Here is a 15,591-nt window from a genome sequence, read left to right as displayed (position 1 = left end):
TGATAAATTGAAGGTTTTCCTATCGTTTGGCTTGAGTAGAATACAAATAAAAAAATAAATTATTCAATAAAAAATATAAATTTAAACTACCAAAAAAAATATTTTTCAATAGAAATACAGGAAATAACTTTAAAAAATACGGTATTATAGCTAAAATTATCTGTGACAGTTTCACTTGAGTAACTTTTATGCTTTCTTATAAAATTATTTACAAAATAAATAAAAACCAGTTTTGTGCTTGAAATCGAACGTTTCTAGACTCCGTTTGTCAAGCGATTTTAATGCCTATTACCAACAATATAAGGTATACCAAGAATATACAAATTTTTGGCTTGTACCTATATAGCTTCCTCTTAACGAAGGGCGTTAAATATAAACAATAGAGAGTGACAAATATTGACGACAAACTATCGGAAGCTCAGCATGTAATATCTTAAACTGAGTTCTACGCTTTTTTATTTATTTAGAATTATGAAATTTGAATAATGTAAATTTATAAAATATATGGAAATTGAATAACTAAGACTTTTTAAATAATATAAGAATATAATTGCGGTATAATATTAATATTGTTGTTATTTAAAAACAGATGAGGCAAAAAAATTAAGAACATTATGCGAGTCAGAAGATAATAGATATTACAAAAAAATTGTCAGTTGGGGTAGGTATCACGTAGAGGGTTGGTGAGGAGGAGGTGGGACCACCCCATCTATTCTGGTAAGAGCCTCAATCTATTTATAGTTTCCAAGGCAGTCCCTTACCCTCTCGGGGAGCAGAACGTAGGGATGATAAACGGGAGGTTTTATGCCGGCTAGGGGTGTTCTCGCCGATAAAACTAGCATTATATTATTGTAAAGCTTATCGCGAGTACCGGGGTCAGCCCTTATACCCGCCCTTGTCAGGTAAATATCCTTTCACGGCATTAGCTTTAGCTTTATGCTAATAACAATCCCGTTTAAATTCATAAAGGGCCAATACGTGCGCCATTTTTCCATTTCTCGTCATTCCCAGTTTTGGAGAAATCTTGAATAATCACGCAAATAATGTGGTGACATTTTTATACCTGTTTACAAAACAAATAATAATTTAACATTATTTTCATCAAGGCGATCGCCTAAAATTCTTGTATAATCATGAAAGAACAAATCACTTGTAACGTCACTTAAGGCGATGCTCTACTTCGTGTAATATTTTAAATTGAGCAGCTATCAATAACAACCCTTACGTAGATGGCGATAAGGTTTAAATTCCCGCTTAACACCATCCGCCTGTTTTGATTTATGCAAGAAAAAAACATGGCCAAAAAATGCCTTTTATTTTATTTTGTGGATGTTGAGGCATAAATATTAAATTTTTTTCGATAAAATATAGATAAATTAATTTGCCACATTATACAATAAAATCATAAGCGAAAATGGGTTCGTAAGTAGGAGATTTTGAACTTTAAAGCAGTTTTCATAGGCCTTTACACTATTATTTTCTGGGCTTATAAAACGACTTATCTAAAAAATACTCGATTATTTCAAAGGCCAAGATGTATTCTACTCGCAGTATTTAATTAAAGCATCTGAAACATTTCTAGGCGACCAAATTTTCAAACCAAAAACACATGATTTTGCATTACAACGTATGGCATCGCCTTAATCTTTTTTCAAATTTCTTCAGGCCGGCTGGTACCATAATATTGATTATCCGATTCGATAGCTCGTTGTTGGAACCACGACCATGTAACCTCTGGCGGGATAAAAAGGCAGTATCCAACAATACCAACATCTTGAACCGGAACCGGAACGTAGAAACAAATTTACAGACAGATCAAATGTCAAATGGTCAACATAAAATAGGAGTCCGCTAGGCTCAGTCAATTATCTTTTTCTTGACTTTTTTTCCATTGATTGCGAATAGCAATACTCAGATGAATGGACACCTTGCTTCGTTATGTAACAAAGGGTAATACTTAATTTTTCCTTTCTATCTTACTACCTACTTACTTGATTTTCTATTGGAATTACGAGTAATTTGATTACGCTCGACCACCTGAGATGAAATGTAACAGCGATAAGGAGGTTCGCTAGATTGAAAAACAAATTAGACTCAGAAAGCATTGTTGGAGAAAGTTTAACAAATGCTATTGACCGCAGTCAATTTATAATTGATATATCTTTCGATAGTAAACATAATTTGTAGGTTTTGTAATGTTTTTTGAGCATCAACACTTGACACGCATCATCCACATGATTCAAATTCTTGAATAAAACCCCTTTTATAATATTCAAAGTACCTGTTACGGAGACAGTTAAAACTTGACAAGCAGTGGACACGTGGATACTGTCATTGCAGTACATGAACACTGTCATTGCAGTGTTAATCGTGATAATGCGTCACAATAAAAGTATTATCGATTGAGAACGTGTGCAACTGAAGTTAAAATCAAATAAACTCGGTGTCCCACTTGTCCCAGTTGGTTCATTATCGTTCTACTTATTGTAGTATCCACGAGAGAGAAAAACATATTACACAATCAAAAGGTTAAATAAATAAGTAGTAAAAACGAACTCGTAAACAATTTTTTTTGTAATTAGATTTCAATCAGATCTTGAAAACAACTACGGTTGAAGCGAATAAAATGAAGTCTAAGTTGGAAGTACTTAGTCAATGACGTGAAATAGGGCACTTCGAAAACAACAATAAAATATTATATCATAAAATTATTACTTACTATAAAAAAAGATTGTATAGTTTATACTTAGTGTAGTGTTTGTAAATGTATTTGGTTTCATTGCCGCTCAACAGATGTAGTTAGAGTGTAGTTTCATGTTAGGATATATAGTTTTAAGGTGTCTCCATAGGTGTCAGTTGTAGTTCCTCATAACAAAGACAACGTGTCGGACGTTTGAGTCTAATACCCGAACGGTTACGAAGATTTCCGATCTACAGGCGAGCATCTTCAGTAAGCGATCCCACCGCTTCAGAATAACTTAGAGCATCGTATGGAACGCACATGAGTCCAGTTAGATTTTAATTTACGTTAATAAAAATACTCGTAATGTCAGACGAACCGAAGTATTATTAATATCTCCCGATCATCTCAAAGTGTATTGCTCATTAGAAGGAATAAACAATACACCACACGCACCTACCTCTTTTATTGTCTGATTTAAACGCTTGTGAAAGAAATAATACTGTTGAAAATTTCACCAAGGATATAAATATTTAGGTTGATTTACGATTCAATGAGTTTAATCAAGGCAAAATATGTAGGTTGATTTACGATTCAACGAGTTTAGTCAAGACAAAATACTTAGGTTGATTTACGATTCAACGAGTTTAATCAAGGCAAAATATTTAGGTTGATTTACGATTCAACAAGTTTGGTCTAGGCAAAATATTTAGGTTGATTTACGATTCAACGAGTTTAGTCAAGGCAAAATATTTAGGTTGATTTACGATTCAATGAGCTTAGTCAAGGCAGAATAATATCCAATTAAGGATGGTTTTCTGATCTAGTTCCATTTTAAACAGTTTTCCTAAAACCCTAGTGGAGACACTCCTAATTAAATTGAGGATTGGTCGATAGGTTGAATATTAATTAAATTTACAACTTGTGGAATAAGAAGGGCTTGTCAGAAGCATCGTGTCATAAAACTTGCAGTATCATTCATCAAAAAAACATTATGTCGTTGTTGACCGATCACACCCTAATGACTCCCTCCCTGCACCCCACTTCCATAATGTTATCTAATATGGACACTAATCCGAAACAATACTCCTTTATATTCATAAATACAAAACACTAAGAAATAACGACTAACACGTATATTAGAAACAATAGATTGCAGGTAAAAAACATATCCATCAACAAACTAAAAATTCAACATTTGGGCAAAAAGCTTCATATTCTTTGATACTAAACTCTACAACAAAATCTTACTATCTTTTAAAACTCCCAACAATATTATAACGTTTCAAATAGTAAAAAAAACATGGCTTACAAAATATGGGGAGATCAGTAAGAGATCAATATATACTTACTGACAAAGAAATACAATTATAATTATTTCAGAAAAAACACTACATAATATAAATACATATATGAAGTAATTACTTCATATTATTTAAATCATATAGATGAGGATATCATTATCTCTATTTGTTATAGAAAAGGAATAAAATAAAACATTTAAATATTGATAAATAATATAGTTTTCGGCCTTTATGTACGATAATAAAAATGTGAGTTGAGAAAATGAAGATAATGTTGGTATTTCTTATTCGAGTGCGAAGGAGATATGTTTCTGTTAGCTCAGTTGGTAGAGCAGTTATTCAAAAAGTAAAAAAATAAAATTTAACTTTTAATTATTATTATTAAAACTGACTCAAGCTGACAATTCTAGAATTTAATATGAAGTTCACTAAGGTGACCAAGAATAGATGTGACAGGATTGGTATGGACGGAAATAACCTGCACTTTCAAATCGATAAAATAAAATCTAGATGTTTCCGAGGTTTACAAGATGATACATAATATTTATGGAGGACATGTCAAGCGAGGTTCTCAACAGCAAGGGAAATATGTTATATCTTATATGTCGTAAACATTGAATGCACGAGGAAAGGTTACAAATAGCCGCACAGAAGTGGCTACTGATTGTATATTATCGTAATAAAAGTGTAAACTTATTCATGAACATTGGAAGACTTGTGATGAGACGCATTATTCTATCTTATAATGTGTCAGTGATACGTCATGTGTGTCAAGCCAAAACAGACAGGGAGATACAATACATAAACAAATTTGGTGGATTGTTGTTCTTGAACAGATTGGCAGCTTCTTCAATCACATTGACTTTATTTTTTTAAATAACACGGTTTGTGAATCCAGAACAGATGGGAGTCAGAGTTCTGAGAGGGTTATTTTTTTTTTAAATTTCGTTGAAGACGTCCTAATTTGAAAAAATATCGTGGGAAAGAAGACAATGTGGACGGTGAATAATGTCCAGAGTCCAGACCTTGAAGATTAGAACTGTTTGTTCCGCTCCCATTCCGCTAAAAAATATAATAACGTATCTTTGTTTTGAATTTTCGCATACAGTCACAGATATTTATAAAAATCGGATCATTTTTGCTGGAAAATAAACAATTCTTTACAGTACCAATTTTCTTACAATTTACAATATTAGATAGGATGGGTTCTTTTAGGAAATTTGAACAATATTCATAAATATAAAGTTGAAATTCAAGTTCTCACCAAGTCCTCTCTGTGAATGAAACCGGCCCATTGTGAAGTAATAACAGAACTTGTTAAAATTCAAGTTCTTTGAAAGAAACCGGCCCATAGTGAAATAATAACAAAACTCGAATAGAATTTTCACAGAACATGAATTTTAACATTGAAATCTGATAAATTGTTCAAATTCTGTGAAACAACCCGTTCTAAGCTTGGCTCGTAAACATTGCAAATTATATTGATGTAAACAGGGTTTTCCTAGATGATTGAGATAATGAATTATCTTGATGTAAACAGAGTTTTCCTAGATGATTTAGATAATGAATTATTTTGATGTAAATAGGGTTTACATAGATGATTTAGATAATGAATTATCTTGATGTAAACAAGGTTTTCCTAGATGATTTAGATAATGAATTATTTTGATGTAAACAGGGTTTTCCTAGATGATTTAGATAACGAATTGAATAATAAAATACATAAAACAAATTACCGGGTGCTTTGACATTAACAAAAATTGTCAGTTACGAGAAAGGAGCGGAAGAATGTAATTAAAGAGAAACACTATTGCCATTATGTAGAATTATGAATTATGATCACAGAAATATGCATATTGCCCCAAATAACCGAAGTACCTATATTGTAGATACTAACGAGTAAAAGGTAGTCGAGCGAGATACATGTAGGTTTTGAATATACTTTTAAGTATTATCAGGGGATTTAAACATATTCAACGTAAAGGGTATTTTTTAACCAATTCGTTGCTGAACTTTCTAAGTTATTTATTTTTTTAATCCCTAAGGTTATGGAAGCAAGAATAGTATGTATTCAAAGGAATATATTATTGCAGATATATTATTTTGCAAATCGAATTCAGGATAGCTGGAAACGGAGACAACTGCGTCTGCAGTTGGAAGTTAGCCAAAAGGAAGGCTTCCAGAAATAATAACATGCGAAACATGCAGCTAGTATACATGCAGATTGCATATTGCACCACACGTGGACTTTTTATGTTCTGCACGTGGGTGGTAGAGAGTTTACTACATTCGGGTGACAAATAATAATGCAATATTCATTCGGCGTACATGCACAGTGTACATTCAAACATAAAAGCATTTTAAAGTCAGAATTCCATGAACATGTTCGCGGCTAGCATAATTGTTGGTGAACTTTCCAATTTGGTAACATAATTTTAAATTAAAACACCAAGGTTTTTCCTGTAAACGTAAACACTTTAAAATAATTGTTGCGAATGTTATACGCGCAACGTATTGTAAATGGTAAGTACAGGGTTTTCCAATAAGATGTGTTATTTTGAATAGCCCGCTATTTCGGTAGATGTTACTTTTTAAGCTGTCATTTTTTGACATTTGACAAGTAGAAACTACGTCATTAATAAAAATGGAACGCAAAAAAAATGGCAACAAAGCATTAAAATTATTAAAATTCACTTGTGTGAATCAAATGCAAATCATCTTGAGTGATGAGGCCCATTTCCACCTCGGTGGCTTCGTCAACAAGCAAAATTGTCGCACCTGGGGCTCGGAAAACCCAATAGTTATTATTGAAAAGCCTCTCTATCCTCAACGTGTGACTGTTTGGTGCGGTTTATGGTCCGGCGGAGTCATTGGACCTTACTTTTTCGAAAATGAGGCTGGAGCAACAGTTACGGTGAATGGATTGTTAATCATTAATCGAGAGATGATTAATGATTTTTTATGGCCTGAATTGGATGGTATTGGTCTGGATAACGTTTACTTTCAACAAGACGGCGCTACGTGCCACACAAGCAACGAAACCATTGATCTTTTACGATTGAATATCAAAATAACACCTCTTATTGGAAAACCCTGGATTATGTTTGGGTCTTTTTAAAAGGAAGAGAGACTAGTAGTGTAGTGATTTCTGATACCAAACCTCATGTATGTCATATGTATCATTAAAGGCAACATAGGAATTTGTCGAGAGATTCTTGCTGTATTGTAAACGAATCGTATTTTATTAAATATATTTATAATTTAATTTTCCCTTAATTTTAATCGTTTTTTTAATATTTATGCACTCCCTCTAACATTCGTATTTACATATCTCCCTTTCAAACCATCTTCTTCTTCTTTTTGAACGCTTACTAAGAAAGTCTTAATTACACAGAATTTATAAGAGAAGGCATTTACTTAGGAAACCTTGAAGTAATTTTTCACGTAAAAGACGCTTCACAAATTAATCCAACATGTTTTTAAATTTATTTAAAGGAATGGATGAGAATGAGATAAGGAGTATATGCCTTATTATGCATTCCACTTATTTGCCAACCCCAGCAGGGAAATGGAGTTCATTATTACTTACAAACGCGAGACCTAAGTTTGTAGCATGTAGAGGTGCGTCGATCGATTATTTTACACGGGTCGATCACTACCCATTGGCGAGGTGATCGGGTCGAGACTACTTACACACATAGAAGCAAATGCATAGAGAAGACGGATCGATAGAAGAAGTGTAAATTATACTGTGATGTTGTAAGGGGGCTCACCTCATGCTGGTGACCAGGAAAGGCAATGGCGCCGGGCAAGGGGGCGCGGGAGCGCGGGGTCCCCGACTGCGCGGGCACTGCGGGGCGGCGCTCCGGGGGCACCACTGTCTCCAGCGTGAGCCCCCTTTCTCTAGGGCCGCTGAAACAATACAACACAATATCAATCATATATTATAATTCACTACTTATTATATACCTATTTAATATTATTTAAAGAAAACATTTTATTTTGATTATCGTAAGTACATATCGTCACAATTCGAAGAGATAAATCAATGGAAGTGTGCTTTGGGCGTGTCTGTGTGCCCAAGTTAGATACATTTTCCACGATAAAAGTAGTCAATTTCATCAGCCTATCTGGGGCCTAGGAGTCGAAAGGTCTTGTAAATTGACGACGTCAGTTTTATTTCAATCGGTGTAAATTACACATCTAGGTATTATTATCTCTTCAGTGTAAAATTAGAATATTCTTTCCAACCGCTAGAACAACATATAGATCGATGCGGAAAAAATATTCGTGTGAAAGGAAATATAAAAAAACAACCCGCAAAAAAATTTTTTTTTACTAAATACATATATTTTAAAACTTTAAAAATATGGTTTGACTGAGTATTGAACATTTCTACTTGGGAACTGGAGTCGATAACTCTACCAAACTCGCCAAATTGTCTTCTGATTTCAGAGTGCTTGATTCCATCAAAAGTTAATAGAATGCATTTTGGTCCACAACGAATCTATCTATCGAGTTTCAGCTCGATCGAATGTCGGAAAGTGTGTTGACTCTTACACTAATTCCCGAAAACAATAGTGAAATTTAAATGGATTTTTTTTTAAATAATGCTCATTGGTCGAAGGTAGTTTTGATTATTTTACTATTTTAATTTGACGACTTTGGCATTAACACCTTATAAATAATAAATAGTTATTACAGGTATAAAAGATTTGAGAAATCTTAACAATAAAGCATAAAATATGTTTGTTTGAAGCAGTGAAAACTTCCTAACAGTGCGTCACATAATTTGCACAACTGTTCTGTTTGTTTTTAATTCTGCATAGTTCAAATCCAATGCGTCTATTTATAGTTCGTAGCTTTGTTAATAAAAGGTATATCAGAAATGCTTGTGTTTGATTTTTCAAAGCCTGCAATCCTTTTACCTAAAGGTGGCGTGTTTCCGAGGTTAGTTATACATAAAATAATATTTAACATACACACTATAACACTGATTGGAAATTTCCAGCAAACCAAACATGATACAGTGTTCATGTGTAAATATTAAAAAAAATATCTCATGTTGGAAAGTCTCGATGGGTCTGAAGGTTGTGGCGATAGCTCAGTATCAGATTATTAGAAAAATAATGTTGTTTTCATGAACGGTGGACGAAGAGAAATAAAACAAAATTTAACACATTCTTCAATACAAACAAAATAGTACAGATACGCTAGGAAACCGCATAAAACAAAATTTATTGTTTTCAGAGAACATTTAATAATAATACACTCCATTATTATCCACTGTTTGTAAGATACGTGATGATTGTCTATATACAGAGAAAGTGTGGGTATTATGTACATTGGACAATGTGCATTATAACGTACATTGTATTTACATTAAACCAAACAATTATAATTATACATACTGCGGCAGCAAACACGGCGAGTGAATTATGTACGGTTAAAGAAATAGCGGTTTTTCATATTATGGTAAACTTTCCACAATAGAAGACGCTACTGTTGGAAAAAGGCATCATTTAATAGTGTTCTACATTTCTATTTCGCGTGCATTGTATTTATAAACGTTCGCACCATTAAATGCGGTTTCATTATTTGCATTCAGTTCTTCAAGGGTATCTATCTATGTGACACGTTATGTTTTTAGAGCAACTCTCTTTTGAAGATTATACTTATATAGAAGATTGTATTATTTAAGAAACTTAGAAAGGAGATTTTAAACTGAAATTTTTAAACTGCTTCAGGCGGAAGATAAATTGAAAGTTTCGAATTGAAATACTAACTTTAATATACATTGGCAATCCGCATGTACTTTTGGATACATGAGGTATTTAGTCATCCAACCATTCTCCAAGCTGGAACGGAATCAATTGGTGACGTCTTTGATTAATTAATAAAGTCTATGGATCGTGGAAACAATTTCTTTCAATTCTAAGAGCTTCATTAGTTCACCTCGATTAATGAATAGTAATTATATTATCTGGATGATTTTTATAGCGCCGTTTTTGTGAAAAATCATCTCAAGGGCGCTAGCCAATATTTAAATAATAAGCCAGTTATTTTGCATAACGAACGACATTGTTAAAAAATGTGTGTATATTGACAGCTTTTTTTTTATTTTTATTTTTTATAGTGAATACCTCACAAGAGTCCCAACTGCTCCCGTCTGGAGCCAGTAAGACTATGGCATCCCCAATTGGGGGATGTGGTGAGGCTGAAGTAAGTGGGGAAGGGAAAGGGGAAGGTGGGGAAGTACCTGGATATTCAGATCTAGTCACTAAACACGGCTAAAGCCATTTGGAGCAACGTTTCAATTCTGAATGGTGGTCTTACACCAGGGCGATACTGGTAGTATCTTCCACTCTGGAACGTGCCGCAAATATACTATATTTTATTTTAATTAATTTTTAATTAATTAATTGTGAAATAACACAAATTAATCAAATAAAATTTATTTGCGCACGCCGGGTCCGAACCCGCGACCTTCGGAATGGCAGTCCAATGCGTTACCACTGGACTATGCCGGCCGTCAGCTTATCCGATACCGTCGGTCCGATACCACGGTTAGACTATGATACCTGTCGGAATCATAGTCTAACCGTGCTCGCAAATATCGCTAACTGACCATAGATAACAGATTTCATAAACATCGTATTGATATATGGTTTTATCGATCTACATACTGTCTATAGACTAAAGATTGCCCTGGTGATAGTCAACCTCCGAAGACTTACTTTAGGAATTTCTTAAATGAATGAGAGACGTAAAATTAAACTATTTAAGGAAGACTAAAGTGGGAAATGCAGTTAGAAGTAGTTTATTAACTTGTATCTGACCCAACCTTTAAACAAATGGGTTGGAAAATACGATATAATCGTGGATTAAGCTCGCGCTAAGGAATATATACTAGTGAAAGGGTAAAGCTATAAAAAACAAGAAACCAGGAAAGCACGAACGGGGAGGATAATGTAAGAAAACATGGAAGACGTAAAGCGTAAGTAATGAGGTCATCGGTCTTGCTGGGTTCAGGTTGGGTTGGGTTGGGTTGGGTTGGGCGGGGTGTGGGGCGGCTCAGAGGGCTTCGTGCATTTTTAATGTCGTTGTGGACACTAGGCATCGTGTTTCCTGTATAAGTGCCAACTTTACACTAAATTGGTAACATGATCCAATGGGAACCCGAGTCATTGTTTAGAAAAGTGTGGGAATGGATATTATTTTTATTTAATTTTTTTCAAAAATATTTTATTTAGTTATAAAATTTTACATCTTATACCTAATTTTTTTTGGTCTTCACAACATTGAGACATGATCCACGAAAAACTGCAAGACTTAACAATTACCGGAAGTTCATTGAACATTTTAAAACCTTTATAATAAATATTGTTTTGTGTTCCCGATAAATTTGTTTTAGGAAGTCTAAAATCGTTGCAGTTTCTCGTAGGATATAAATGAACTGTACTATTAATTCTAACATTCTTTGACATATAGTCAGGTAACATTTTATTTTTTAACTTATAAATAAACACTAAGCTATTATAAACTGACGTTGAATGGTTTTTATCCTGGTGTACCTGCTACAACACAGTGTTGACCTCATGCCTCTGTTCTGGATTATTTCCATTCTCTTAATTTGGGTTTTGTTATTCAGAAAGATTAAACTTGTGCAATAATTCAGATGGGATGCTACAGTGCTTTGTGTAACCTAATAACGATGACACAAGTTTATCAATTTTCCTATTTATGAATATACTATTACATCTTATTATATATATTTTAATGTCGATAAAAACATGAAATTTGTCTAGCTCGTGGCCATCTTGAATATGCATAGTATTATTCCCGCTTCCACGATCAATATGAAGTTTGGTAATACCAAATAGAACGAAAACGGAAAAAAAATCTATTTATATAAAGAAGAGTGCCTGTGGCGGGCGGACGCAACGGATCTTATTTTTATAGAAATATTTTATTTTTTCCCATTCACAAATGCTCCCAACCGTCTGGAGTCAGTGAGACTATGGCACCCCTGATTGGGGCACCTGTGAGGCTGAAGGTGGAGGGGAGGAGAATGTAAGGGAAAGAGGAAGGTGTGGAAGTACCTATTAACATGGCTAAAACCATTTAAAGCCACGTTTCAATTCTCAATTGTGGTCGCACACCAGGGCGATACTGAGAGTATCTTCCACTCTGGAACATAACGCAAGTATACTATATATTATTTTTAATTAATAAATTGTGAAATAACACAGATTCATCAAATAAAATTTACTTGCGCACGCCGGGATTCTAATTTCTTCGTGACATTTCGAAAACTACCCGAATCCCCTTTTTCCCAACCCTTGATGAAATTTTGCACACTTGAGATTCAAAAAAGAGTATCTATATCTGACTTTGAAAAACTGTGTAAAGCCCTGCTAGTAATTATGAATAAAAATGGATTGCCCGTTATTAAATGGAAATTATGTAAATTCAAGTTGCCATTATGCTTGCCTGGTCGCTATTAATTCCTAACTAGACATTAAAGCCTGTTTTAAGGAATTTATTTTTGTGTAGGTATCAACATATAGAGTTGGGTTGGAGCGTGTAATTTAAAAAATAAGAAATTAAATACTTAATAAAATTATGTTTGTTGCGGTTTCGCAGACCTTATTTTATTTGCCGCATGGTGATAATTCTCGGTTTATTACCTCGGGGAGAGTTGGTTGTATATTTTTAATCCAAGAAAGGTGTGTGTTTGTTTCTCTTAACCAGATCTTCTACCTAATACACGGAGAAAACTTACCGATAAAAAATATTGTTAATTTATTAAGAATCTGTTTAAATCATTCCTAATACGGTAAAAAACGGGATTGTAGACCCTTAACGAATGAACTGATAGGTTTCCTGATTTTCCTGAAACTTATAGTAAAATATCAATGTATTGTCACGATGTTGGAACGTGTTCATAAAAATCGTAACATTTTCGCATTTCGTCATTATATATTATCAAGACAAACGGAGGTGCATGAACACGTGTTTTCATATTATTAAGAATTTATTAAAAATTTATCAGGAAACGGCCTGCAATATCTTTTTAACCGGATTACAAATAATTTGAAGAGAATCTTAAATAACTCATTTTCATGCTGGAAATCATAACGGAATAATGTGGTATATGTCAGTCTACGGCAGAGGAAATTCCTTGATTGGGAAACTGGTGAAGTGAATATTCTTCCATGATCTGTTCTGTATTCACATAATTATGTGCACCTGACATGTAAGCTGCAGATACTACAAGCACTGGTTCAACCAACTCACCGATAGTACGAGCGCTGGCCTGCGGGCTGAGCGGGTAGAAGTCACCGTGCAGCGGGCAGCGAAATCCTAGTCGCTGGTGAGCCCGAGCCGCGTAGCGGGCCAGCCCGCACAGCGCGGCACCCAGCGCGGCCATGATCGCGCCGGCCGCAAGCAGGAGCGGGCCCAGCGCGCGCGAGGTGCCCGTGAACTGCACGCGCGCCGCGTAGTGAGCCGGACCCTCGTCGGCACCCCTCCCGCGGTACGATGCGGCTGTAACAATAAATACAGAATGATTAGTTTCACAATATTACTGTGAATAAGTGGACTGTAATCAAGATTTTTTAACCATTCAAATTGACACAACTACTTGGAATAGCTGGTTAACAGTCAGTTACTACTGCTCTTCTGAAACATGTCTTATTGCCAATCGATATTCTGGCACTGAGGGATTAATAGATTGTAATGTTATATCATGCTATCTAGATATATTCTGTTTTTAAAATCAATGTAAAACCCGGTTGGGCGTAAAGCCAAATAAATAAAAATACAATGTGTGGCAAGCCTACGCACGACGGAAGTGAAACTTTTAGTATTCTTCTCTCTCTCTTTTCATTTAATTCTCTCTTTTTATAACAATATAACAAATCGAATAAACCACAATCAATTACGTATTTCACTCGTATTACACTCACCGCGCAGTACACGAAGCAAGCAGCTGATGCCTGGCGTGGCGTCGTTGGCTAGAGAGAGAGGAAAATAGAGAAGAGAGAGAGAGAACGTTCGTCAGTGGCTGCCTCACCTCAGTAAGCGACTACGGTGAGAGAGCGACAGTGAACGGTGAGCGGTGGTGGGGGTCCCGTACCCCCACCACCAAATGATCACTGTTTTTCGTGACGGTCATGAGTCGGTTTTGCTCCGGTCCTCGAAAATGGATGACGCGCGTAAAGAAGTTTCACTTCAAAAAATTAAAAAAAGATATTATACACACTGAGGGAACACCTAACGTGTACACTGCACATTTTTTCTAAATAGAGTCAAAAGATGAAATATTTCTTTAATATTGTCACTGCTGTAAGTAATCCACACTATCAGACAGGGACTGGTAATTGGGTAACAGGCTGGGTGGGGGAATGCAGGAACATATTTTAGATGGAGATGCATATGTTGGGTCAATAATTAACTTTATAAAAATGTTAAAAACAGGGAAAAGTAAACATAACATGAATCCGATGCATTGATAGGATGCCAGATGACAGAGGCAAGTCGAGGAAGAGGTGAATAAACCGCTTGGAAGACGATTGCAGCAAGAAACCAAATTTTAAACAAAGGCATGAAAACACTAGGCTTCGTATTAAGAACAATTAAAAACTTTAACTCCATACCAGCCATTACACTGTTATACATATCTCTAGTTAGAAGCATAATTGAATACAACTCAGTAGTTTGGTCTCCATCTTACAAAATTCACATTAATTACATTGAGCGAATACAAAAAAAGTTTCTACGTTTTATAAATTTTAAATTAAATATCCCATTAGAAGACTTACAATATAACTTCTTATTAAATACACACATTGGAAGACAGGCGTAAAATAAACGACTTAACTTTTTTATTCAAGATTCTAAACTCTAAATTCGACTGTTGCGAACTTCTGCAACTCATAAACTTACGAATACCTACAATAACACGACAAAATACACTATTCCACTGCAACACACATAAACGCAATTACATTGCGAACTCCCCAATCCAACGGTTTCACACTATGGGAAACCAATACTTAGGTGATGTCGATATATTCAATATTAATTTTTTTCAAGCGAATTTTGTGGATTACGTACAAGACTTATTTCAACACTATTCCTAAATGGAAGTTATATTTTTGTAAACCAGTCAAATCGCTGTATTTTTAATTTTGTGTCTTGTATATATTATTTTTTAATGTAATTTTATTTTTATTATTTCTTTCTCATGTTTCAAAACTGTCTGTCATTAAAATTGTACCACCTACATGTAAAAGCCCTCTGGGCGTTAAATAAATAAGATGGGAAGAACTGAGAACTGGAGGCTAACGGGTAGGGATCTCTGCCAGTGGAGATCATCTTATGTAGTACCATCTAAATTCTTGAATATATACGGAAGATCACGTTAGAGCATTTAGAATCTTGCGGAAACTATAGAAAACCTTTGGTGGGACTAATCAAAGTATGGATACGACAGATTTTAAACGGATTGACTACGAGGTATTAAATTTTTCTTTATCTGCACGTTAGAAAATTCGTCTCAAATTTTTAACGAACGTTAAGTCCGAATGAAAAATAAATGAT

General features: G+C 34.6%; 1 protein-coding gene across 1 annotated transcript in view; it reads right to left on the bottom strand.

The window, feature by feature from the left end:
- Positions 1-15,591, bottom strand: part of LOC149423304 (uncharacterized) — a 109,907-nt gene that overhangs the window by 16,324 nt on the left and 77,992 nt on the right. Inside the window, exons 4-5 of the mRNA XM_089632642.1 lie at positions 13,285-13,533; positions 7,758-7,896 (exon numbers count right to left, since the gene is read on the bottom strand). Of these exons, the coding sequence (XP_089488768.1) occupies positions 7,758-7,896; positions 13,285-13,533 (388 nt within the window). The remainder of the gene's footprint in view (positions 1-7,757; positions 7,897-13,284; positions 13,534-15,591) is intronic.

This window comes from Hesperophylax consimilis, chromosome 6 (assembly GCF_061612785.1).
Source record: "Hesperophylax consimilis isolate HC1 chromosome 6, BYU_Hcon_1.0, whole genome shotgun sequence".
Taxonomy (NCBI): domain Eukaryota; kingdom Metazoa; phylum Arthropoda; class Insecta; order Trichoptera; family Limnephilidae; genus Hesperophylax; species Hesperophylax consimilis.
The sequence above is the reverse complement of the archived record's forward strand: the minus strand, read 5'-3'. Positions and strand labels throughout refer to the sequence as shown.